Genomic DNA, 26288 nt, shown 5'->3' on the forward strand with positions numbered 1-26288 from the left:
ACACACTTTTGAAACTGCAGTTTGATTAATTCTCGTTTTCTACCGCAAGATGGCGGCACAAAAGACACAAACCCTTAGGGTAATTAAGACTAACCTAAAAATGTATAGTTTTAAAACAAATTGATAATAGTTTGAAACAATTTCAAAACAGCTTGAAGTTATTTAATCTTGCATCCCGATGTAATACAATTCATATTATAGTTAATTAAGCTAATAAAATCAACTTTATCAATTGAATTGAATCGAGACGGTACACGTGGCGTCATCTTGTGGCAGTATGCGTGAACTAATGAAACTACAGTTTCAAAACCGTGTAGTTCACCCTGTTCGCCGGAGAGATGGCGCCACATGCTCAATTTTAAAAAAACAATTCAATTTACATTGATTTTATTTGTTTAATTAATTTTAATTTGCATTAAATTACATCAGAAAGCAAGAGTAATTAATTTCTTAAATATATGAAACGAAAATAGCTAAGATGAACTTCACCTCAAGGTTATATCTCCAGAAATTTTATAGTAACGTTTTTAGATGTAATTCGATATTCTGACGTAATTTGATATTTGCTTAATGCACTACGTAAACCAATTCAAGTTAATTTATACACGTAAATAAAAAATATCATTTCAGGTCCAGGAAACAAATTTTAATTACAATATAATTCTAAATAACGTCGAAAATATTCTTTATTAATGAACATTCTTTTTCCAACATACATTACCGAATTTTTTATAAAATCTACGCAAGTAAACTTGATTACTTATTTAAACGCATTGCTAGATTAACAACGCTGCTACGTTAAAATTTTCATCGTTAACAAATATTACATGAAGATGAAAATAGTTTCTAAAAAACTAGGTCTCAATTTTTTCTAAAATTTCTCTTACAAAACTTTTACATATTGGTTAATATAGTTTTTCATTTAATATTAAACATTAGGTACTCTTTTGTTTCATTCGATATTTGAGCCGTTCACTGACCAAAAATTATTACAAAATTGATTAAAAATTTATTTTCACTTTTTTCATTTTCTTTTTTGAATGATAGAATAATCGATTGTAAGTAAAACAGTGAGAAAAATGTACCAGCAGTAAAACTCATTGTCAGTCCTTTTTTTATTTTTAAGATTAAGAATTTGTTAAATTTGAAAAATTAGAATTAACTATTTTTTTAAATTTTTGATTTATAAATTTAATTAATGTAATTTATAAATTTAGTAATTGAAGAATTGAAAATATAGAAAATTTAGAAATATAAAAATTTCAAATCAGACTTTTTACTGATTTCATTTTCTTTTTCACTAAGTTTGGTAAATGAACAGCTCATTCATTAAAAACATTAAAAAATTTTTCATTTCTATTTCGTACTACTTATTACCCTAATACTTTATGGCATCTTACCCATATAGCTCTCTTACCAGCAAACGGATTTCATTTAATACTGATAGCTTTCCAACAAAAACAATTTAAAAAAAAAACAACACAATTGCACCAATTGGACATTGACTCTCAATTTTGTATCAGTCATCTCCAAATCTTTTAACACATCTACATTAGGAACTAGTTTAACGGATCGACTGTCTCCAATTCAACCTCTTTAAAAACAAATTTAGATTTTAATACAATTTTTTCGTTCTCGCAGGCTTGGTTCTCTTTGAAATTTGCAAAGTTACTACTTAAAGAGAAACAAATGTGGCTGCGCTTCCAAAAAGCTGTGGAACATGATCGAATTTTACAAGGATATGCATAAAAACAATTTGAAGGACTGCCATTTTGTGTCATCCTCTACTTTACCGACAGAGCAAGTGAACTTAAAATGGCGGATAGCAACCTTTTCGTAAAATGTAATATTTGATGAAAACACTAACTTCAATCATTTTACAACTTCATATCTGTTTAGGTATTTACTAAATAACTGAAAAATTAATTTATTTAAAAATTTGGAGTGTAAAATATTCAATAATTATTTAACTTAAGAATCATAACATCCATCTTAACATTCCAATAAAAAGCGACTACTGTTAAACCATCATATTCCAACATCTCTAATGAAACTACTCTACTCCTCTAAAAAATTTGCTCATATTCCACAGCTCTTCGGAAGCCAGCAAAACTATATTTGCCTATCTAACTGAAGCACCGATTGGATGCACAGTCTCATTTAGGAAAGTCTTTAGAGTCGTTCATGGACTGGCCCTTTTTCCGTGGTAACTGTAACGTGATCGGCTGAACGTCCTGTACTTTCCTGGGCCCCTGATTCGAGCTGCGAAACGTGATCTTCAGGTTGGGCACGTGTTGCTCTGCCGTCCAGTCAAAATTAAAAATCGGTGTCTCCGGATGTAGCTCAGAGTCCGGAGTGTCGACAGGAGTGGTCGGCGTCGCCACGTAAGGACTCAGTTCTTGGTGCACAACGTCCGGTACCCTCTGCAGGGTGTCTGACCACACTGGACTGGAGTTCCAGTGTTCCATGGGCAGCTCCGAGGGATCGACGTTTCCCGTCACCGTCGACGATAGACCCTTTACCGGAAGTCTCTTGTGAACACTGCTCCTCTCGTTGCAACAGTACTCCTTATCCAAATCTGTGATGTAGTACTTGGGCGACACGTTCACGTTGTATTGCCCGTGGCACTGAATGAACTTCGCACGGTAGCCGGTCAGATTCAGCGAATTCTTGTGGTGCGCTTTGTACCTGTCCGTGAACTGCCCCAGAGAGTAACCGTGCTGCATGTGCACGTGGATATTCCTGTTCTCGTGCTCGCTGCTGCTTATCGACATGTCCACGGGCTCAGCGTCCTCCCGGTTCCTTGCTCCAAAGTCCTTTAATTGAGACTTGGAGCCGTGAAGGTCCTCGGAATTTCGGATGTCTGGAGAGTGCTGGGTGTCGTTGTTGTGCGACAAGCGAGTGTAGTCTTGCTGGTTGTTCTGACTTCCGGTCGCGTATGGCACACTGCGGTTCTGACCGGAACAGATGGTGTAGGTGAACTTTGATTGGGAGGAGTATTGGTAGAGCCAGGAACTTGAACGCATTACTTCCGCCTCTCTGTCACTGAAATAGATCAAATAAATACAATTAGTTAGTACATATGGTTAGTGCCTATTTGTTATACATCATTTATATGTGACGCTTATTTAACAAAAACTTTATTGTAGGTCGAAAATGTAGAACAGTTTCCTTTCAATTTTTATGTATAATACATTTTGTTACTGTTAGAACATTTTCGAAAATTTTAATGTGGAATGTGAAAAATAATTTGAACAATTTAATAACAATGAAAATACGAGTAGGTTCTTAGTTTGTTGTCTGCAATATTTTGTAAGTAAAATTGAGAACTGTAATACTTTGTAAATAAAATAAAAAATTGCTTTGGAAATAAAATTAGAAGCAGCAGTACCTTGTAAATAAAATAAGAAATTGCTTTGTAAATAAAATTAGGAGCAGCAATACCTTGTAAATAAAATAAGAAATCATATTGTGAATAAAATAAAAAATTGATTTGTAAATAAAAATAGAAGCAGCAATATCTTGTAAATGAAATAAGAAACCATCTTGTGAATAAAATTAAAAATTGCTTTGCAAATAAAATTAGAAGCAGCAATATCTTATAAATGAAATAAGAAACCGTCTTGTAAATAAAATTAAAAATTGCTTTGTAAATAAAATTAGAAGCAGCAGTACCTTGTAAATAAAATTAGAAACCAATATACAATAGAAAATGAAGAGAACAGCAAAGAGGAGAACGCAATGGAGGAGGAGATATTTGAAGATTCAAAGTCGAAGTATAAATATGGAAACATACCTCAAAACTTGATTCGTGCACACAATGATAGGATGTTGACATTCTTCGGAAGTATCTTTGACTTGTAAAACGCAGTGTACCCAGAACCACCGTCCGGAACGACTTTGCAGCCTCAACAATGCGGTTGCAGACCGTTCTTGATCAGATTGAATAACTGTAACAATCGTGGATATTATCAAACCTTTCGAACGTTTTAAATACTGAAACATTTTCCTTTGGTTCTTAGATTAGCGGGTTTTTAGAACTGGTTTAGATTTAAGTTAAGTGAAGTGAACTGGTTTGCGTTGAACTTTAGGGTGAAGCTAAAAATTATGGTCTTTTAAAGAGTTTATTCTATTGGAGTGTAAATCTTTCGGTTTAAGTAATATGAGGACAAATATGATGTTAAACATTTTGTTATTATTACTGTTTTTAACAAAATATTTTAGTAAATTATTTCTTACTAAATTAGTTTGAGTAAAATGTAGTTTGTAGTAAATTTTAACCCTGATCACATTATGTGATGAGTATGAAACAACCCTTAAGTTAGCTTTAATTTTACTTTCTCCTGAAAATCTGAATAAATACGTTTCTTGAAACCCTGATATTTTTAATATATTTAACCTTGAACTATTATACACCAAGAGTGTTACTAAAATTTTAGCCCTTCATATTAAAATAGAAATAATTTTGAATTTTTCTGATTGTGAGAAAGCTTCAAAAAGTTTCAAAAAATTCTTTCAGTTCTTTCTTCTTCAATTTTGTTTTCATATGCAACGTTCAAATTTAATATCAGCCATGAACTTTTGATTATAATGTTTAAAATGAAGATTACAATTTTTTTCAAGTTAAAATAATGAGTAGCTTATGAAATTTATTTAGTAGCTCATGAAACTTATTTAGTAGCTTATGAAATTATGATTAGTAGGGTTTTGAACGTCTCGGTGTGCTTTTGCTCTGATAAAGTGTGATGTACATATTAAAAGTATAGTTCTTAGTAAAATGTTTTAAGTATAGTCTTCTTGTAAACATACCAGTCTGATGTTTGCAGTACGCTGTTCGTATAGAATCCCAGTGTAACAAATTGTACCACGACACGTTTACTAATTCGTTACGCGTATACTCCAAATGGCTTTCTGCTCTGTAAATGGGACAGAATATTTTGTATTCGAAAACTGAGGGCCGCCGCTTGGTATAATGGCACAATCTCGGATTTCTTTACTTTCAAGTCTACATTCTTTTTTCTATTTCTTACAGTATTACAATCTACACATAATTAATAATTTATAAGTCTTGCATTTGGTAGCTTGAAAAATTACAAAGTAAAATATGAAATTTCATTTAATATAAATGTACTTTAAATTTATATTAAATTAATGTTTAAAAATTGCAAATTAGGAAATGAAATTTTATTTAACATAAATACATTGACTATTTATACTAAATTAATATTCGAAAAATTACAAACTAAAAAATGAAATTTCACTCAACTTTAATTTTAATTTTCAATTTTTAGTTTTCTTGTAAATTTAATATAAATGTATGTTAAATTTAATTCAATTTATGGATTGAATATTAAAATTTAAATTAAAATTCAATGTATACTTAATACAATTGCAGAACATTTTTAAAAGTATTTCTAAAGTATACGTTTTTTGAGTTGTGCCACTATTAGTACTAAACAGCAAACAGTATTTATTTGGAATAAAAAATAAAGATTACGTTTTATCGATATGAAGATACTTCATATCCATAGAGTGAATCGTGGTGAAAATATTTGTCGCACCCTGCACGATACTTTCTCGTGTTTCTGGCAAAATAACTGGTGTGCACGAAGCAAGAAAAACAAATTCGTTTCGATTGCAAACAGGAACGAAAGGCAAAAAGTGTCCTTCGACAAGAACCACCTAAAAATAAATTATAACAAAACTAAACAAACAAATGAAAAGAAAATCGCAAAATATAATAATGTTGTTTAAATTTGTAAGGGTGAAGAATAAATTCAAGTAAGAAATTCAAGTAAGAAGTTCAAGTAAGAAGTTCAAGTAAGAAGTTCAAGTAAGAGATTTAAGTAAGAAATTCAAGTAAGAAATTCAAGAAATTCAAGAAATTCAAGAAATTCAAGTAAGAAATTCAAGAAATTCAAGAAATTCAAGAAATTCAAGAAATTCAAGAAATTCAAAAAGTTCAAGAAATTCAGGAAATTCAAGAAATTCAAGGAATTCAAGAAATTCAAGAAATTCAAGGAATTCAAGAAATTCAAGAAATCCAGGAAATTCAAGAAATTCAAGAAATTCAAGGAATTCAAGAAATTCAAGAAATTCAAGAAATTCAAGAAATTCAAGGAATTCAAGAAATTCAAGAAATCCAGGAAATTCAAGAAATTCAAGTATTTTAAGAAGTCCAAAGAATTCAATAGATTCAAAGAATTCAATAAATTCAAAGAATTCGATAAATTTGATAAATTCGACAAATTCAACAAATTCAACAAATTCAAAAAATTCAACGAATTCAATAAATTCAATAAATTCAATCAACAAATAATTAATGTAGAAAAATACCAAAAGTGAAACGTTAAATTATGAATAAGTAAAATGAATATAAATATTAATAAACAAAATACAATTAAAACGCAAAATTAGTATAACACAATTGATATATCATAAATAAAGAGGAAGTTTAATATACATGTAGAAATAAATAAGAATCAAGTTCGATATGAAACTAGAAGAATGGGATATAAAACTACACTAAATATTGTTAGTATAGCTAATAAATTATAATGTTGTTAATATTATTATACTATTGTATTTTTAAGACCACGAATAGTACCTTTTGATCACCAAAACGTAGTTGTCTCCGTGAGTTTCTAGATACGTTGATGCGACAAAGAAATAATCTCCGATCACTTGGAATTGGACTATTTCTAGATAATTGATTTTGTACAACCATATGATCCTGTTTGTCTATCACATCGTAAACGCTATCTCCGTGGATCAACAGATCTTCCTAAAACGTATTGCGCAACGTATAATACTAGAATTGAATTACTTTCTCTTTGAGATACAACTATATTAGAAATATTATATTTTAGATTAATAGTGAACAATCTTGTTGGTCGAATACAGGTACACTGGCGTAATTTGAGGAGTCAGAAATTTTGAATGTTGAAGATTTAGAAATTTCGAAATTGGGAAATTTCGAAATTAAGAAATTCAAGAATGTGAGGAATTGGAAACTGCAAATATACAAATTAACAAATTTAGGAATTACAAACTTGAATTACAAACTTGAATTATTACAAATTTAGGAATTACAAAAATTCAGAAACTTAAGTTTACAAAAATTTCCAGATTTCAAAAGTGAGAAAGTTAGTACAAAATTTGAAAATTGGGGATTAGGAAATTTGGGAACTTAAAAATGTAAGAATTTTGAAACTCAAGTACTTAGAATATAAATTCAATAATATGAAAATCAACAAGTTGAAGTTTAAAGAATTATAAAGTCCACATATTAGGAATTGCAAAATAGGAAAATTTTTGATACTAGATAGGAAATTTAAAATTTTAAAGATTCTTAAATTTGAAAAACGTAAAATTACAAATTCTAAAATCTGAGACCTAAAAATCTCTTAATTTTAAATTTGCAAAGTTGAAAATAAAAAATTTGAAATTTGTAGGGTTAAAAATTAAAAATTAAGAAATTGCAAAGTCAAAACTAAAAATTTTAAATCTGCAGAAGTTGAAAATTAAAAATTTGCAAAGTTAAAAATTAAAAATCAAAAATGTGTAAAGTTAAAAATTAAAAATTTTAAATTTGCAGAGTTAAAAACGTAAAATTTCAGTTTACTGCCAGTTACGCCAATGTTAACACATTCTACAGTAAATTGCATGCAAGAATAATAAAAATTGGTATCATTGCATAGCGAACTCTCAACATTGTTGATTACCGTAAGTATTATCTCTTTTTTGTAGTTACTTTACCATAGAGTGTCCAAGGTATTCTGCCGCATTTTCCGATATATACAACAGTTTCCCTTGCTGGGTCATCATCATTATAAATCCGGACATGGCCTGAAAAATTGCATGCATTGTATGGCCAACATTTGTACCGCAACAACTAACGGTCAGAAATACAATGCGATATGATGATAAACAATATTACTTTTGAAAATCCTATATTAGGAGTCGGGATATTCGAAGAGTCGGACGGACAGTTTTTCAAGGCTGAAACAAACACAATTGTTATTAACAATAAATCTTGTAGTATTTAATAAACATTTATAAATAATAACATTTATTATTACAATCATTATATTATTTATTTTATTTCAATAATTATAACATTTGTTATGTTGTTAAATAATATGATGTTTATTTATTTTAATATTATTTTATATATTTGTTAACAATATTATAATATTGTAATATTATTTATTTAATATTTAATAAACATTTAATAATAAATGTTGTTATTACAATCATTATATCATTTATTTTATTTCAATAATTATAACATTCGTTATATTGTTAAATAATCTGATGTCTATTTATTTTAATATTATTTTATATGTTTACTAACAATATTTCTAATATTTATTAACTTGAAAGTAAATTAATCTGAAAAGAATTAAAAATTAATTCCTTAATTTGAAATTAAAAATGAGACACAAAAATGAATGAAAAAATATTGAAATATAAATTAATTTACATGTCGTTTAGTTATCTCAGTGAAAATCAATACAAATTTTAAAAATGACGTCTTACAAATTTTGTTGTTTAAAACAAGAAGCTAGTGAATGGATTATTTTACTAATTTGATAGTTTTAGTATTCAATTTGTCAAATTAATTGTGTGAAAACGTTTTGTCTTCTTCTTGCCAGTAGCGTATTTTAAATTCGAAGAAATTCCCGCCATTTTTCATATATTTCAAACCTACAGTTTAATTACAATTTTTAATGAAATAATTGATATTTTTATGTTAAAATTTTATGTTTTTTTAGTAAATATCGAATTTGAATGTAAAATATTAATTTATCTTTATCGAATATTGAATTTGAACGTAAAATATTAATTTAATTTTATTAAATATTCAGTCTGAGTATGAAATATTAATTTAATGTAAATTATTAGAATTTGTGAAATTTTATTAATTATTTTGAATTAATTTATTTATACAGTTAATAAAACAAATGAAAATATGATATAAATTTGAAAGTTTATCAAAAAATTTGAAAATTTGAAAGTTTGTGAATTAAAAAATATGAAAATATTAAGCTTCTACATATACTTAACACTACAAAGACCAATCAATACATCATTTCATTTCAAAAACCCTAAAATTCTACTCCCAATCCTCAGAACTAAAATCCCCCATATAGATAGCAAAAAATTCCCCATAAATTTTCAAAAAAAACCCAAGGAAATAACCTCATTTTATTAAATTCCTTTCATAACAATTAAACCTTTATTTTACAACAATAACTTAGAAATTTAAAGCGTTCCCATCAAGTTTTATTACAGTGTTTTAATTTTAAGTTAAATAACGTATAATTGAGTTGCGACTACGCGTTTTTACTACCTCTGGTGCATAATATGCAATAAAACTTGAACTCTGGATAAAATAACATTGCAGCGCATGATATGATGTTCGAGAACAGTAATACTCGATAACATTACTCATACGACTCTATCGTTATTGCTGTTTTTATTATTCATAAACACTGATACTTAAAACGTCTATCGGTAAGACACTTTTTTATCTGAATAATAATAAAACGTGTTATGGACTGCGTTGTTTATGTCAGCGAGAAAGCAGCTAGGAATTTCAAAACAAATATACAAAATTCTAATTCCTTCTTTTTTTATTCTGCTAAAATTTTTAAATCAGTTCGGATAAAATGTATACTGGGTAAAAAAATCGTTCGATGATTCATTATAAGCTTTTTAAATGAAGCTATACAAACGTATGAAGCAGCTACACAAAAAATCTAAATCTGATAAGGAAGATATTTCGATAATTATTTTACAATGTTACACTTTTAAATGATTTTACACTTGTTCGCAATCTACGTAAAATATTCAGACGAGAAAATTTTTCTCTATCAAAGAGAATAGTATACACTAGTATAAACATGACTAGTCTACATAATATTCTTGACATAAATGATTAGGTTCTTGTCGAAAGAGGATCTGAGCCGAGCAAGGTAGCCATTTTGCGAGGTGATTAAAAATCCCCGATCCCTCGGTTGAGAGACACTGATTTACCCGACGAAAAAGGCGGGAATTCACGGAAAATTTGTTGGAAGTGCGCGTTTTCTTGTAGCAGAGGGGGAAAAGAAAAAACAAAGTAGAGAGGAGGGAAAGAAGCCTTATGCTAATGCAGCATAGCTACGTTTACAAACGGCGTTACACGGGACTATAGTATCGAATACTGTGAAACAATGAGTATGTAGAAGAGAAAGAAAGAACGACGGAGAGCGGAGAGACGATACAGAGGGAGTATGGGTTACAGGAGCGTGAGAGTGTTGTTGCAAAGGCCGACAGGTCAGCGGATCACCCGGAACTCGCGCTTAGACTCCGCTGAGTTTGAATGTACTCCGATCTTACCTTCTTGCCTTACCTACCTCCCTACCTTTTACCTATATATTACTCTCTACGCTTGCACAACGGAGATGCCCGAAGTTTTTGATGCTCGAACGACCGTTTAATATTCTTGTCAAGGGGAATTTTCCCATTGCTCGATGGGAGAAACAGACCATTGCTGATCGAACTTATTCTGCTTACAGATATTGGGCGAATTTGGTACACTCGGAAATTAGTTGATTTCGATGCACTCAGAAATTAGCCAAATTCGAGACACTTAGAAATTAGGCTATTTTGATACACTTAGAAATTAGGCTATTTCGATACACTCAGAAATTAGGCTATTTCAATACACTCAGAAATTTCGATGCACTCAGGAATTAGCCAAATTCGAGACACTTAGAAATTAGACTATTTCGATACACTCAGAAATTTCGATGCACTCAGAAATTAATCAAATTCGAGACACTTAGAAATTAGGCTATTTCGATACACTTAGAAATTAGGCTATTTCGATACACTTAGAAATTAGTTAATTTCGATGCACTCAGAAATTAGCCAAATTCGATACACTTGGAAATTAGCCAACACTTAGAGACACTTAGATATTGGTCAAATTACACCTTTCAAATTTGATACGAAAGTGCACTGAGTGAGTCTATCGTAAGTTATTAAGGTACTAGAGTAAATATGTGGATTCTGAAAAGACTGCTTTGTTTCTAATCCCTCAAATTCTTTGATTCCTGAATTTCTTTAGATTCTGGATCTTGAATGATGGATTACTAAATTCTTCGAGACACAAATTTCACAATTTGCAACTACCTAGATCCTCAAATTTCTAGTTTCACTTTTAGTGACCACAAATTCCGAGGTCTCTATATTCTTAAAACTCTAAATTTTCAAATTTGCAAGTAGCTAGATCCTCAAATTTCTATACCTTCAAATTCTTGGACTAAATCCATAAATCTCCAAGTACTTAAGTACCCAAATACTTGCATTCCTCAAATCTTTAGCGTTACTTTCTGTGTCCCCAAATTCTCAGGTCACCAAATCCTTAAAACCCCAAATTTCACAAGGCTCAATTACCTAGATCTCCTGATTCTTGCTTTCCTCGAATCTCTAACTCTACTGTTTATGTTCTCAAATTCTTATATCACCAAATCCTTGAAAACCCCAACTTCAAAATTCCTAAATACCTACATCTCTAAATTCTTGTATTCCTCAAATCCTTAGCTCAAATCTTTAGTTACAAATGTTTCTGTCTCCACATTCTCAGCTCACCAAATCCTTAAAACCCCAAATTCGAATTTGCCTAATTACCTAGATCCCCAAATTCTTGCATTCCACAAATCCATAGTTCAAATCCCTAGTTACAAATTTCTATGTCTCCAAATTCTCAGCTCACCAAATCCTTAAAACCCCAAATTCAAATTTCCCCAATTACTTAGACCCTCAAATTCTTGCATTCCTCAAATCCCTAATTTCACAAACTTCTCTGTCTTTAAATACTCTAAGTCCTCCAATCCTTGAAATCCCAAATTCAAAATGTCCCAATATCCAAATCTCCTAACTCCTGTATTCCCCAAATCTCAAACTCCACAAATTTCTATGTCTCCAAATTCTCAGGTCAATAAATCCTTCAATCCCCAAATTAAAATTTCCCCAATTACTTAGACCCCCAAATTCTTGTATTCCTCAAATCCCTAATTTCACAAATTTCTCAATCTCTAAATACTCTAAGTCCTCAATTCCTTAAAACCCCAAATTCAAAATGTCTCAATATCCAAATCTTCTAATTCCTGTATTCCCCAAATCCCTAGCTCTACAAATTTCTACATCTCCAAATTCTCTTCGTCACGTTCCCAAATCTCCACATCAACAAATCCATAAAACCCCAAATTTCAAAATCCCCAATTTCCTAAGCCACCCAATTCTTGCACCCCACATTTCCACAACCATGTCTCAAACAATTATCAGCCCACAGACTGCAATTTTCATGAATTTGATAAATGAATATGGTATCATACCCAATATTATGTATCCATATATTATATAATACATAACACAAATCCATATATTATATTCCAACTTCATAAATTGGATATATTACTTCAGTATTGTAGTTTACGTGAGCCGATAACTTTATACGCTCCGCCGTTTCGTTGACTGTCTTAAAGCGGTTAAAAATTTGATTAGGTATCTTTAGTTTGAACAAATCTTATCAAAAATTTTGCCGAATATTTTCGCAATATTTTGTTGCGTTTGTTGTTCATAGTTCCAGGTTGATACGAGTTTCGATCGGATGCGAACAAATTCTTAGGAATGTAGATTAAATTCGTATTAAAATTGAAGCGTCCGCCATATTAGCCATGGCAGTCGAAGTTGAGTGTATGAAGTCAGCTTGTTGAGTGGGTAAAATATCGGTCGCACACGAAGACTACAAAGAAATAGATTTCGTATGCTCGATTTGGGAAAATACAGGAAAAATAAGTTTTAGTTTCAACTGTTGTTCAATAAAATATCGTAATAGCAACTTTCAGAGGATTTTAGAAACTTTGAAAATATTTGGAAACTATAATATCGTTTCGGAATGACTTGCAATTATCCTAAACAAAGAATTATAAAATAAAATTACATTTTCTGTATTATTTCTAACAAATATCATCATTCGTATTATTTCTAATATCATCATCCATATTCTTTCTAATAAATTAGTAAAAGTCGGCAGTTTAATAACAGAATGCAATAAACTTCATTTGGAAATTAGATTTTTGCACATGAAACGAATGAAGACATTTTACAATAGATTTTAAAATCGATTCTCGTAAAAATTAAACGCAAAGATGAAAAAGTGGTATAACTGTGAAACTGTGCCGACATAAAGTGTGATTAATTGTTATTAGATAACATAAAATTTGATTGTAAGTGTTGCTCGTAATATTTAAATATAGTTTTACGAGCTTAAATATAGCTTTAATATAATTAATATTTAATTATAGCTAAATTGATATCAATTCGATTCTTTTAAAATTTATGTTAAGACGAGAAAAAGATTTTGTGTAATAAAATTTGATTAAGTTCTCGTGTCTTCATTTTAGTAAAAGAAGAATATTTTCAGCAATTTTTGTTTATTATTTATAAGTAGTTAGACAACTACACATTTTTCACTATTGTTTATTTATATACAAGTTAGATTAAAAATGTTAAAAATATTTAACAATTTTTTTCATGCAAAATATACATTAGACAATGATAAAATTATGGTATTCATAATATTGAATTTATTGGTAATTAATGCCTTTCTGTTTGTATTACTTGTACTATGAACAAATACAAATAAAATTGTCGTGTGAACATTATAATAATTTTACAAAAAAATTTCACAAATTATATTCTAATTTTGTAAATTTTCTTCAGTAATTTTCTATTTGTTAATTACAATTATTGAAAACTATATTTGTAAACACTTTAATTAGTGATTGTTATAGTGATTTTAATAATGTGACTTTTAATACCATACAATATTTATCTTCTCTTGATGATCTTTTATCTTTGAATGATCTTTTAGTACCATGTAATATTACATAATAAAACATTTATTAACTAAAATAAATACATTACTAAATAGAATAACTATTAAAAGAAATTAATTTAGAGCAAACTTGCAAAAAATATTTCCTCAATACATTTTCATCACCCTATAAATTAGTGATATAATTAAAAATTTATACAAAAATGTGCACATTATTGTGTACATACATCATTAGCACATAGAACATACATCGTCAGCACAAAACAAATTTTGAAATTTTTCATTTTCCCGCCCGAAAGTCGGCCATTTTGAATTACACTTGAATTTCTCAAGCACTCTTTTAAATTTCGAATTAACTACACTCTTTACATTATCATTTTATAGCAAGCTCGGCTACCTTTTCGCTAGCTTTATGTTTTATTAAATTACTCGAGTACTTTCGCTTTATGGCCATTATAAATCTGATATGTATCTCATAATGGCTACGATAAGATTATGCTGCTCTAATAGACATAGAAAATATGAATGTCAGCCTGGGGCCAGTGTCCCCAGTTTATGGCAAAATGAACCACTTTTAATTTACTTTATGTTATTTCTTTTTACACTTTATGATAAACTCCTGAGAACTCTTTTTTTAAATTAAAAATATTTGATACTGTGCTATTTGAGGTTAGATATTCATAATTGAATGTCTTAGGAGACTAAAGAAGACCCACTAACTATAATGAAAGTCACACCCAAAATAAATAACATATTGACAACAATAAATAATAATTTGAAAGAAAATTTCATGAGAGCTCACTAAAAAGGTCACATGACCCTCTTACAAGTTTCTTCATTTTAATTTACAAAATTTGTTAAAACAATTTCTTTAGCATTTTTGCTAATGTTCATGAAGACAAAGAATTAATTTATATATTAATTTATGTTTTATCATTTCTTTATTTATTTTTTAATTTTGGGGTAAGCGTGCATTGCACATTGGTAGGTTTAGTGTTAAAAAACATCTACATTCGTTAAAAACACCTAAAAATACCTATGTATCTATTATTTATCTTTAAGTATATATTATCTAGATATTATCTATATATTATCTACATATCATCTACATGTTATCTACTCATTATCTACATATCATCTACATATTATCTATCTATTTTCTATCAATTATCTATCTATTATCTACCTATTATGTCATTGTATTAAAAACACATCTAACTTGTAAATTTCAGAATATCTATCCAACATTAACTTAAGTCGACATCTTTGAGTTCAGTCTCTTCTACAATCGTATAGTTTGATCCATTAAAATAAAAACCCTAGAGTTTTAACTCCATCTTCCCTAATCCAAAAAACATCTCAAAAGTATCCAAAAGGCATCTCCAAAAACCAGAGTCAGTAAAATTACCAGAAAAACATTTAGAGTCTATCTAACGTTAATTTCAGATGACATCTACCTTTATAACCGTGGGGACCATCGAAAGAAAAATCCGCTCCTGCCCGTACTTAAGTACATGTGTACACGTCTTCTACTATCGCTTTTCATTTAAACGATCTAACTAAACGATGCTATCTACCATATGTTGGCAAAATGCAACAGACGAGGTTCGTTTGCAAGTATCGAGGTTGCAACTATCGAGATTTACTGTATCCGCGCGATCAATGAACAGTTACAGATAGTTATCACTAAGTTTCCACGGTATAGCTGGAATGACATCGTATTTGTACCATAAAAGAGGAACATGTGTGCGTGAATGTACGTTCAATGTGTATCGAGATATGTGCATTTCGAAATTTTTAGATTTGCGCGTCTTTGAGTCTGTATATCTCTTTATTATTGTATACTACTGTGACTTTAGATCTATGGGTTTCTGCACTTCTTCTTTCTTGAATTATTGGACGCTTTTATTTTTTCATTTCTATATTTATAAGTTTATGAATTTGTATTTATTGAATTTCTATATATTTATATTTTAGTATGTTTATATCTTGATGTTCTTATGGTACATCACAGTATTTCGATATCGCTATGTTCCTAAATCCCTATATTATGATATAACTATTTCCCTGTGTTTTTACGTTCCTATATTCCTAAATTCCGATATCTCTATATTCCAATATCTCTACACTCTGAAATCCCTATATTCCAATATTCCTACGTTCCGAAATCCCTATAATTTGAAATCGCTATATTCCGAAATCCCTATGCTCGGAAATCCCTGTATGCCTCTGTCGCTATATTTCCAAATCCCTATATTCCAATACTCTTACGTTCCGAAATCCCTATATTCCGAAATCTCTATATTCCAATAACCCTACGTTCCGAAATCCCTATATTCCAATAGCCCTACATTCCGAAATCCCTATAACTTGAAATCCCTATATGGCTCTGTCGCTATATTTCCAAATCCCTATATTCCAATGCCCTTACGAGTTCAAAATCCCTATATTCCACTACCCTTACGTTCTGAAATCTCTATATTCCAATATTCCTACGTTCCGTAATTCCTGTAATTTGAAATCGCTATATTCCGAAATTCCTACGTTCCGAAATCCTTATAACTTGAAATCCCTATATGCCTCTGACGCTATATTTCCAAATCCCTATATTCCAATACTCTTACGTTCCGAAATCCCTATATTCCGAAATCTCTATATTCCAATAACCCTACGTTCCGAAATCCCTATATTCCAATAGCCCTACATTCCGAAATTCCTATAATTTGATATCGCTATATTCCAAAATCCCTACGTTCCGAAATCCCTATAACTTGAAATCCCTATATGGCTCTGTCGCTATATTTCCAAATCCCTATATTCCAATACACTTACGAGTCCAAAATCCCTATATTCCAATACCCTTACGTTCCGAAATCTCTATATTCCAATAACCCTACGTTCCAAAATCCCTATATTCCAATATCCCTACATTCCGGAATCCCTATAATTTAAAATCGCTATATTCCGAAATCCCTACGTTCCAAAATCCCTATAACTTGAAATCCCTATATGCCTCTGTCACTATATTTCCAAAACCCTATATTCTAATACCCTTACGTTCCGAAATTCCTATATTCCAATACCCTTACGTTCCAAAATCTCTATATTCCGAAATCTCTATATTCCAATATCCCTACGTTCCGAAATCCCTATATTCCAATATCCCTACATTCCGGAATCCCTATAATTTAAAATCGCTATATTTCGAAATCCCTACGTTCCAAAATCCCTATAACTTGAAATCCCTATATACCTCTGTCGCTATATTTCCAAATCCCTATATTCTAATACCCTTACGTTCCGAAATTCCTATATTCCAATACCCTTACGTTCCAAAATCTCTATATTCCGAAATCTCTATATTCCAATATCCCTACGTTCCGAAATCCCTATATTCCAATATCCCTACATTCCGGAATCCCTATAATTTAAAATCGCTATATTTCGAAATCCCTACGTTCCAAAATCCCTATAACTTGAAATCCCTATATGCCTCTGTCACTATATTTCCAAATCCCTATATTCTAATACCCTTACGTTCCGAAATTCCTATATTCCAATACCCTTATGTTCCAAAATCTCTATATTCCGAAATCCCTATGTTCTGCTACCCCTATATTCCCTATACAATACAATAATTCCAATGATTGCGCCAAAAAATTAATATTAATGCACCTAACAGATCAATTAACCTTGTCAACCAATATAATAATAATAAAAAAATCATTATACTATGTTTTTCATATTTTCTACTTAAACTCTGCAATAAATATGAAGTTCATTCTAAATCCACCTTATTAATCAATAAAACTGTGTATACAAAAAAATAAAAAATCAAGTCATTAAAAATTATGTAAATATTGAACTAAAGAACAACCTAATAAAAAATCAAATAATAAACACTAGAGCTACCGACATTAAATGCGCGTTTATCGAAGAATGAAAAATAAAATGAAAAGGGAAATAAATAAATACTAAAGCATCAAGTAACATATAGAACTAGTTTTTACCTCAACAAAATATGACACATTTCTATAAAATCAAGGTAATATAAAAGTTTTAATATAAAATGGGAAATCTGAATTTAGTCTTTTTGACTCGTTGGTAGTTCTAGTGTTAATAATATTATAATATTAGGTATAATATCTACTGAGTAATGGTAAATTTTTTTTAACGTTAGAGTGAGTGAAATTTCAAATTTTTATATTGTACTTGTAGGTGGCGTAACCAGGTACATAATAGCTTTGTAACTCTTCTTTTTTCAAAGTAGCAGAAATTTGGAAATTGTTTAAATTTTGCAAGTTTGAAAGCTTGGAGTTTGGAAATTTTGTAAATTTGAAATTTGGAAATATGGCAAGCTTAAAATTGAGAAATCTGAAACCAGCCATTTTGTCTGGTTGGTAATTCTAGTGTTAAAAATTATTTAAATATTAAACTAGGATATTGTTAATTATTATTGTTGTATATTATTATTGTTTTGCATAATTATTGAAATTGCAAGGAGAAAAACTTTACTGAAGATAAAAAATCAATTTTATTGAAATTATAACCCCTTTTTATATTAATACTTATGTTACTTGTTAAGTAAGTTTAACGTATGTATACAGTTACTAATTTTCGACAGCAAAACGTTCTGAAATGGGAAATTAGAAATGTACGACTAAACGCGTGTACAAACATCGAGGTTTAATTCTCTAAAAACAAAAAGCAGTGGTATAACATGAAATAAGTTATGCGATAACCGGAAACGAGCTATGCTACGCGCCATCGTGTGACGTTTCGTGTATTCAACAAATTATTTAGGTAAACAAACCAATTACCCTGTGGTAAGCAATTCTTAAATTTCTGTGGTGCTGTTTGAGTATCTCTTAAGGGTATAACAATTTTTCTAAATGACAGTAAGAGTTTACACTCATAAGTGTATGAGTGTAAAATATGATTAGGTACGTGTTTGATATTTTTATTTTGATGTGTTGTTGAAAAATGGTGATTTGATTTATTGTTATTGGTATATTGTTTAGGAAAATTATTAATATTATTGGTATATTGTTAATGAAACTTATTAATATTACTGATATATTGTTTAGGGAGAGTATTAATATGATTAGCATATTGTTTAGGAAGATTGTTAATATTATTAGCATATTGTTTAGCGTATTGTTTACAAAAATTATCAACATAATTAATGTATTATTCAACAGAAATTATTATTAATGTTATTGATATATTATTCAAAAAAAATATATTAACCTTTGTGTAACGTAGATACATGAAATAATTATTATGTATAAAATTATGGTAAAAATTATATTATTACATTGCAGTAAGTAAAACAAATAATGTTGGTAGAGTTTGTGAAACCCGAGTCAAAAATTAAAATTATTGGAGATATCAACGTTAAATTAATGTTATTGGGTGTTATATTAAATCAGTGACATCTCATTTTATTGCCACGAGTAAAATTGTAAGAGTTGACAATATAAGAAGAGGGTCTCACCAGAGTTTGAAAGTTTGCAAATTCGAAAATTTAAAAGTTCCTGTATTTATGTTGAATCTTTCTAAATTTTATAATCTATGAGCTTGTAAATTTATAAACCTAAAAAACTGTATGTTGAAATTGTTATTTGGAAAGTTTTTAAATTTCATCATCTGTGATTTTGCAGATTTGTAATTCCGAAAGTTAGGCAATTTAATTTCAATGTGTTTAAGATTGCAGATTTCAAAGCACCTAAAATTGTGAATTTCAAACTATCTAAATTTGTGAATTTCAAAATAGATAAATTTGCGAATTTCAAAGTATCTTTTGTAAATTTCAAAATGCTTAAATTTGTAAGTATGTAAATTTAGAAATGTCTGAATTTGCGAGTTTACAAATTTTAAAATTAAAAAATTTCTGAACGTGAAATTTTAAAAATTTATAAATCCGACAATTGTTAATTTATTATAGAAAATTTACAACGAAGAACCCCCATCAAGCACCCTATTTGTCCAACACTAACTACAACACTGGACTGACAATTGGCGCCAAAACGAACTTGAATCAAAGACTTACTTCAAATTTGCAAAAAATTATTTTTACATTTAGTCAAATAACAAACTATTTAATGACGTTTTCAATACATCATTTTTATATAACATTTATTAACATCATATTTCTGTAACGTGTTTTATGTAGATTTATCACTTACTTTAATATAAACCATTTTACATTATAAATTATAACTAATTCTCTTATAATTGACATATAAAACTTTGCTTCATACAAATGAATCTTTCATAAAAGTTATTTAAAATTACTAAATGAAAGGTTTCTTCGTGTTTTTATGACTACACTGTTACGTTAAATTCTTCTTTAATTTTTAGAATTTTAATTTAATTTTTAAAAACTTCTTAATTCTCAATTTCTTCATAATTTTTCAATTCTTATTTTAATTTCTAAATTCTTCTTAATTTTTAACTTTCCTAATTCTCAAATTCTCTGTAATTTTTAAACTCTTCATAATTCTTAATTTTTTAATTTAACACTTGAGTTCCTCACAATTGTTTTTTTAATGTAATTCACAAAATTCTCCACAATTCTCGTCTTTTTAATGTAACTCACAAAATTCTTCATAATGCTTATTTTTTTTTAATATAACTCACAAAATTCTTCATAATGCTTATTTTTTTTAATGTAATTCACAAAATTCTTCATAATGCTTATTTTTTTAATATAACTCACAAAATTCTTCATAATGCTTATATTTTTAATGTAACTCACGACATTCTTCATAATTTTCGTTATTTTAATGTAACTCACAAAATTCTTTCCAATTCTTAAATTTTCAATTTAACCTACAAGATTTCTCAGAATCTTAAGTTCCTCCGAACCCTCAAATTCATCGGCCCCGATCAAAAAGTAGGTACGTAAATTGATGCTTACCTTGTTGAAAATAATTGGCTTTTCGAAGGAATACGCAAACCAAAGCCATAAGCTGTAGCTGGGAAAGTCTCTGACGAGTCGACGGTGGTAATGGCAGTAAATCACGTAAGTTGGCGATTTCGGCATTTATCAGGTCCCTTCGAAGTTTGCTGGCACCTTTCGTTGATTTGCTCGCATCTATCCTTCAAGCATACACCGATGTTATCGATATGCTATACTTTTCAAAATAATTCTATCTATATCATACTTTTCGTGATTTATGGCTAAACATTTATTACTGACTCGTAAGATATTTATAGCAATCATTTATAACTAGAGTTCATGTATGATCGTTTAAAACAACTAGTGAGATATTTGTGAATGATCATTTAAATTAGAGAGATTTTCTGTGGACAATTGTTTGAAACAACTAGTCAAAGGCTAATAAATAATCATTTAAAATAACTAGTCTGAGATTCATAAATGATCATTTAAAAAAACTAGCCAAAGATTAATAAATAATTATTTCAAATTACTAGTCAGAGATTCCTAAACTATTATTCATAAATAAAGAGTGAAATTATAATAAATATTGTCGCTACATATTTTTCGAAACTGCTATTTGAACAATAACTTGGTGAAAAATGGCGGAAAAACGTGTTAACTTGCGCTGAAGATAATACCGCAAAAGATCAATCATTCAAATTATTCAATTTTATCACATCAGTAAAAATACTCTTCGATAAATAAAACTAACAATTTAATAACGTAGAAAACATTTTTTAAAAATCATAAAAACGTTTACTTTTCAGTAAAGGAACACTAAACTAATTTAAAATTGTACACCAACGCATATACAAAAGAATATTAGTAATAATTGAAAGATCAATATCTCAGATAATTGTTATCATTCAAAATGTCATTAACATGTTGAATAGAGCAGTGAAAATAGACATGCGTTGTAAGACATGTAATTATAATTATAGTTGTACGGATACAATCATTTCATTTTTCAATTTTAAATTGTTATTTACATGGTTTTTAATATTATATTTCTTCGAATTTTCTTTCAACTAATTATATTACGTGCGACATTAAATTTTGCATATCTTGGTGTTAGAACAAGTTTTAGAACTTGAAAATTTCAACAATTCGTGACTTTGAAACTTCAAAATTTTAGAACTTTTACAAATTTGAGAATTTCGAAATTTTGAAAGAGTGAAGCTGTAAAATTCCAAAAAATGTAAGACTAGGGAAATTTGCAACTCTGGAACTCTAAAACTTTGAAATTTAGTAATTTTGATATTTTAGAAGTTGGAGACTTTGGTTCCTTGAAACTTTCAAATTTCAAAATTTTAAGACGTCGAGATTTAAAAAATTAGAGACTTTGGAACTTTAAGATTTTAGATTTCAGAAGTTTCAGAGTTCAAAATTTGTATCTTTGAAACTTCAAAATTCCAAAGTGCTCAAACATTCACATTTCAGAGCTTTTAACGTTTAGAATACGTAAAGTTTGGGAGTTTAAAACTTTGACACTCTTAGATTTCAAGATTTCAAAAATTTAGAACAACAAATATTAAAGCCTTGAAAGTTGAAAAAAAACTCATGATAAATTCAATAATGAATTTCTGTGATACCCCACCATTTAATTTCCTAAACACGTGCTAATTTTACTAAATGTTTAATACAACTCTATGTTTAAACATCCCTGTTCAAAATAATAATAAATTTCATAATAAGTAGAATTGATTGTTTCCTATTTCTAATTCATTGACTTTCAATAATACTAAATATTAAACCTACTAACAATTTTCGTACACATAATTCACAAAACCTAATCCTACTAAACATTCTACTATACATTCAAATATAAAATTCTATTAACAACAATTTTATTCTATTATAATTACAGAAAACTCAATAACACTCAAACTAAATAATTTCTAAAGAATGTCCACAAAGTTCCATACTCAAGATACAGATAATACCAAAAGTAGACTCCAGCCTACTGGAGCCAAAGCCTAATCTTAGTAGCCGTAGATTAATATAAGTATAAAATCCTACTATCAAGTATCAAAGAAAATGAAACATTTTCCAAAGAATTTTAACAAAGAAAAAATATAAAAACTACCAAAAGTACACTCCACAAATCCTGCGACAGATTTAAATAAAAAATGATATCGCAAAGAAAGTAATGTAAGAAGAAGAACGGCGCTTGCGAAAGGGGTTGAAATCGTCGGTGAACGTTGTTAAGTCAACGGTTATAAAATAGGTGTATGAAAGTGTCGTGAGAGAGCATTACTTACCGATTGAACATATTTCGGTGACCAGGAGGACATTAGTAGCGGATCAGTGGTAGACGACGAACGAGACATCCGGGTCGGCAGGTTCTCGCAAAACTGCAGCTACGATCTAACATCCGGGTCATAACGCGCTACTACACTGAACACGTGGATACTGGCGGAGGCTGGTTCTCCTACCTTCTCACCTCCACAGCCCCCCTTTTTCTCTTTTACCGCCACCACCACCGTCATCCACCCACCTTCGCCTAACTTTCTGTCCTCCTCGATGCTCGCTTGTCCTCCTCTGCCTTCAACCGATCGCGATCACCCCTTCCTCGTTTCGCTGTTTATATTTCGCCTCGATTTATCTCGCTCGTTTATTCCCTTTCTCCACTTTTCGACTCGCTCGCTCCTTCACCCTGTAGCTGCTACCACGGTCACGATTGTGTCCCTCTACCACCGCCATCATCCACCACCTCCGCCACCGGCTACTGGTTACGTTTCCTGTACATGCGGCGAGGCCCGAATCATTTCAAAGTCCCGCCTCGCGAGTTTCGGTGCCACTATTTTACTACAGTTTGCACATTTTTTACAGACCATTTTTACCGATTTGTTTGTACGTTTATTGCAAACCCTACGGGACGTTTTAAGCGATTTGTTCGACCGCTGACTAAGATGTCTTGTTCAACCACTGTCTCAAGATGTGGAGGGTATTTTAAAGTGTTTACAGTGAAATTGAAAGATCGAAAGATAGGGTGCATTAAAGTGATGTAACTTATTCTGTAGGGGATTTAGAAAATTGATTTGACGGGGATGTTTAACTATGGAGTATGTTTTTATAAAGGAGATCATTTGGTGCATCATAATAAATAGTTGAAAGAAATTTCTAGGATGTTTACAGGGTGTATTAGTTAAAGTGATATGACTTGTACTGTAGGATATTTATAATCTTAATTTAGAGGGAATGTTTAACTAGTAATATGGAGTATGTTTTTCTAAAGGAGATCTTTATTTGGTGCATCATAGTAAATAACTTGTTGCAAGAAATTTTTACGATATTTACAGGGTGTATTAGTTAAAGTGATATGACTTGTACTGTAGGATATTTATAATCTTGATTTAGAGGGAATCTTTAAATTACTTATATGTGTAAAGTGATTTTTACCGATTTCTACCGATTGTAGTACAATAATGATTGTTAAACATTTGTACAATTTTTAAAATGTAGTAAAGTATTTTATTACATTAGTATTTTATTTTGTAGTAAACTATTTTATTACATTTTAAAGTAAGTAAAATTATTAGTAAACTACTTTGGTAATTGCAAAGATGTATTAATTATTTCTATTAAATTGTACTAATTTTTTAAATAATAGACTGAAATTAATTAGTATTTGTATTGTTAAATCGTCTAAGAAATTTGTTTGTAATAGAAATGTTTTAATTATGCATTTACATATTAATTTAGAAACAAACGATATATTTTGAAGCACATGTAACTGTTAAATAGTTACAACTATGACCCTTAAATATTAATAATATTTAAATAATAAATTTAAATTGTTTATGTAATTATTTTATTGTATTTTATATCATTCATTCACTATAATTTATTTTTACTTTATTTTAATCGTTAAAAATTCAAATTATTTATCGATCACGATATTTTTGGCTTTTTAATTTTGTACTAAATTCGTTGGGAAAATAAACAGATATTTCATGTAATATTCAAGTTTATATTTTTTAAATAGAATTGTTTGATATATTTTTCTAAATGAATTTAATTGAACCAGTGGTTCTTGAATTGTGAGCTGCAACACGTTGAAGCCATAATTTATTTATAGAAGTTTATGTATTTTATAGAACTATAACAAAAACTCTATAAACTTTTATAAGCTAAAATCCACTTTTGAAAATAGTGGATTCCGAATCCCAAAAGTTCAAAGTTTCAAAGTCAAATATATGCCAATTAACAAATTTTAAACACCTGAGATAATCCATAAGCTTCATAATCCAAAAATTTAAAAAGTTTCATAATATCTAAATATCAGTATTCAAAGTTCCAAAATTGTAAAAATCTAAATTCTAAAATTTCTTTATTTTCAGATCTCAAAAATTGATAATTTCAAAACTCTAAAATCCTAAACAGTTCAAAAATTCTGAACTTCTGTAATTCCAAAGTGCCAACATCTAAAAGTCTGAATTACAAATTTTTCTAAGTTCTGTATGTATAAAATTGTATTATAATAATGTAAATGTAAAATAATATTATAATAATGCAATGTATTATAAATAATGTAAATGCAAAATAATATTATAACAATGCAATGTATTATAAATAATGTAACTGTAAAATAATATTATAATACAATGTATTATAAATAATGTAAATGTAAAATAATATTATAATAATGCAATATATTATAAATAATGTAAATGTAAAATAATATTATAATAATGCAATATATTATAAATAATGTAACTGTAAAATAATATTAGAATAATGCAATGTATTATAAATAATATAAAATTATGTTATATATTATAATCCACATCTATCTTTATTATTAAACTTAAACATTCATAAAATCAAATAAAAGAAAACATACACTAATTAACATAACATTTCAGCAAAAATACATAATTCCTTTACAGTTCTGAGAATCTAATACCTGTCTAACAACTACAAATACATGTAACTTAAAAATATTTAGAAATGAAAAACATACATAAATTTAAGAGTGTCATGTTCATAACTTTCTGTCGTTTCCCACTGTGTTTTTGTAGAGTCCGAACGGAAAAGGCCTTGTGCGGTATAATTCTATGTATTATGACGAATCTGAATCTGATAATTACATGCTCTAAAAACATCGAGAAAGTTACAAAAAAACTTGCAAACGCACAAGAATGCAATAATGTTCATACTTTGATTGCTAGTTTTTATTATTATTTTCTTTTGAAATAGTTACAAATTCTGTTAGCAAATAATTTTGCATACTTTAAGAAATTAGGAATTTATAATCATATTTTTTTATGTGATGAGAAAGTTACATAAAAAAATAACTATTCATATATACTATTGATCATTTATGCTTATTTATTATAACTTTCCAATCACATTCAAAAATACAATTAATATTGCAGTTTGGTACAATTAGATTTTCTTCTAAAATCTGTTAAATTAACTAAAAACTATCTATTGAAAAGTGTTAAC

General features: G+C 29.1%; 1 protein-coding gene across 3 annotated transcripts; it reads right to left on the reverse strand.

Moving 5' to 3' along the window:
- Positions 1–658: 658 nt before the first annotated feature.
- On the reverse strand, positions 659–24307 carry dysf (neuronal PAS domain protein dysfusion). Of its 3 annotated transcripts, none has more exons than XM_076536803.1 (9): positions 23099–24307; positions 20814–20990; positions 7940–8001; positions 7759–7848; positions 6608–6784; positions 5498–5682; positions 4810–4916; positions 3797–3950; positions 659–3045 (listed from the first exon to the last, which is right to left on the reverse strand). In XM_076536803.1, exons 2-9 carry the CDS (start codon positions 20860–20862, stop codon positions 2157–2159), a joined length of 1713 nt encoding a protein of 570 aa, XP_076392918.1. In that variant the 5' UTR covers positions 20863–20990; positions 23099–24307; the 3' UTR covers positions 659–2156. The 3 variants fall into 3 exon arrangements, with proteins under 3 accessions (XP_076392918.1, XP_012138669.1, XP_076392919.1); XM_012283279.2 differs by having other exon boundaries at positions 20814–20995; XM_076536804.1 differs by lacking the exons at positions 20814–20990; positions 23099–24307 and adding an exon at positions 9356–9878.
- Positions 24308–26288: the final 1981 nt, after the last annotated feature.

This window comes from Megachile rotundata, chromosome 11 (genome assembly GCF_050947335.1).
Source record: "Megachile rotundata isolate GNS110a chromosome 11, iyMegRotu1, whole genome shotgun sequence".
In the NCBI taxonomy this organism is placed as follows: Eukaryota; Metazoa; Arthropoda; class Insecta; order Hymenoptera; family Megachilidae; genus Megachile; species Megachile rotundata.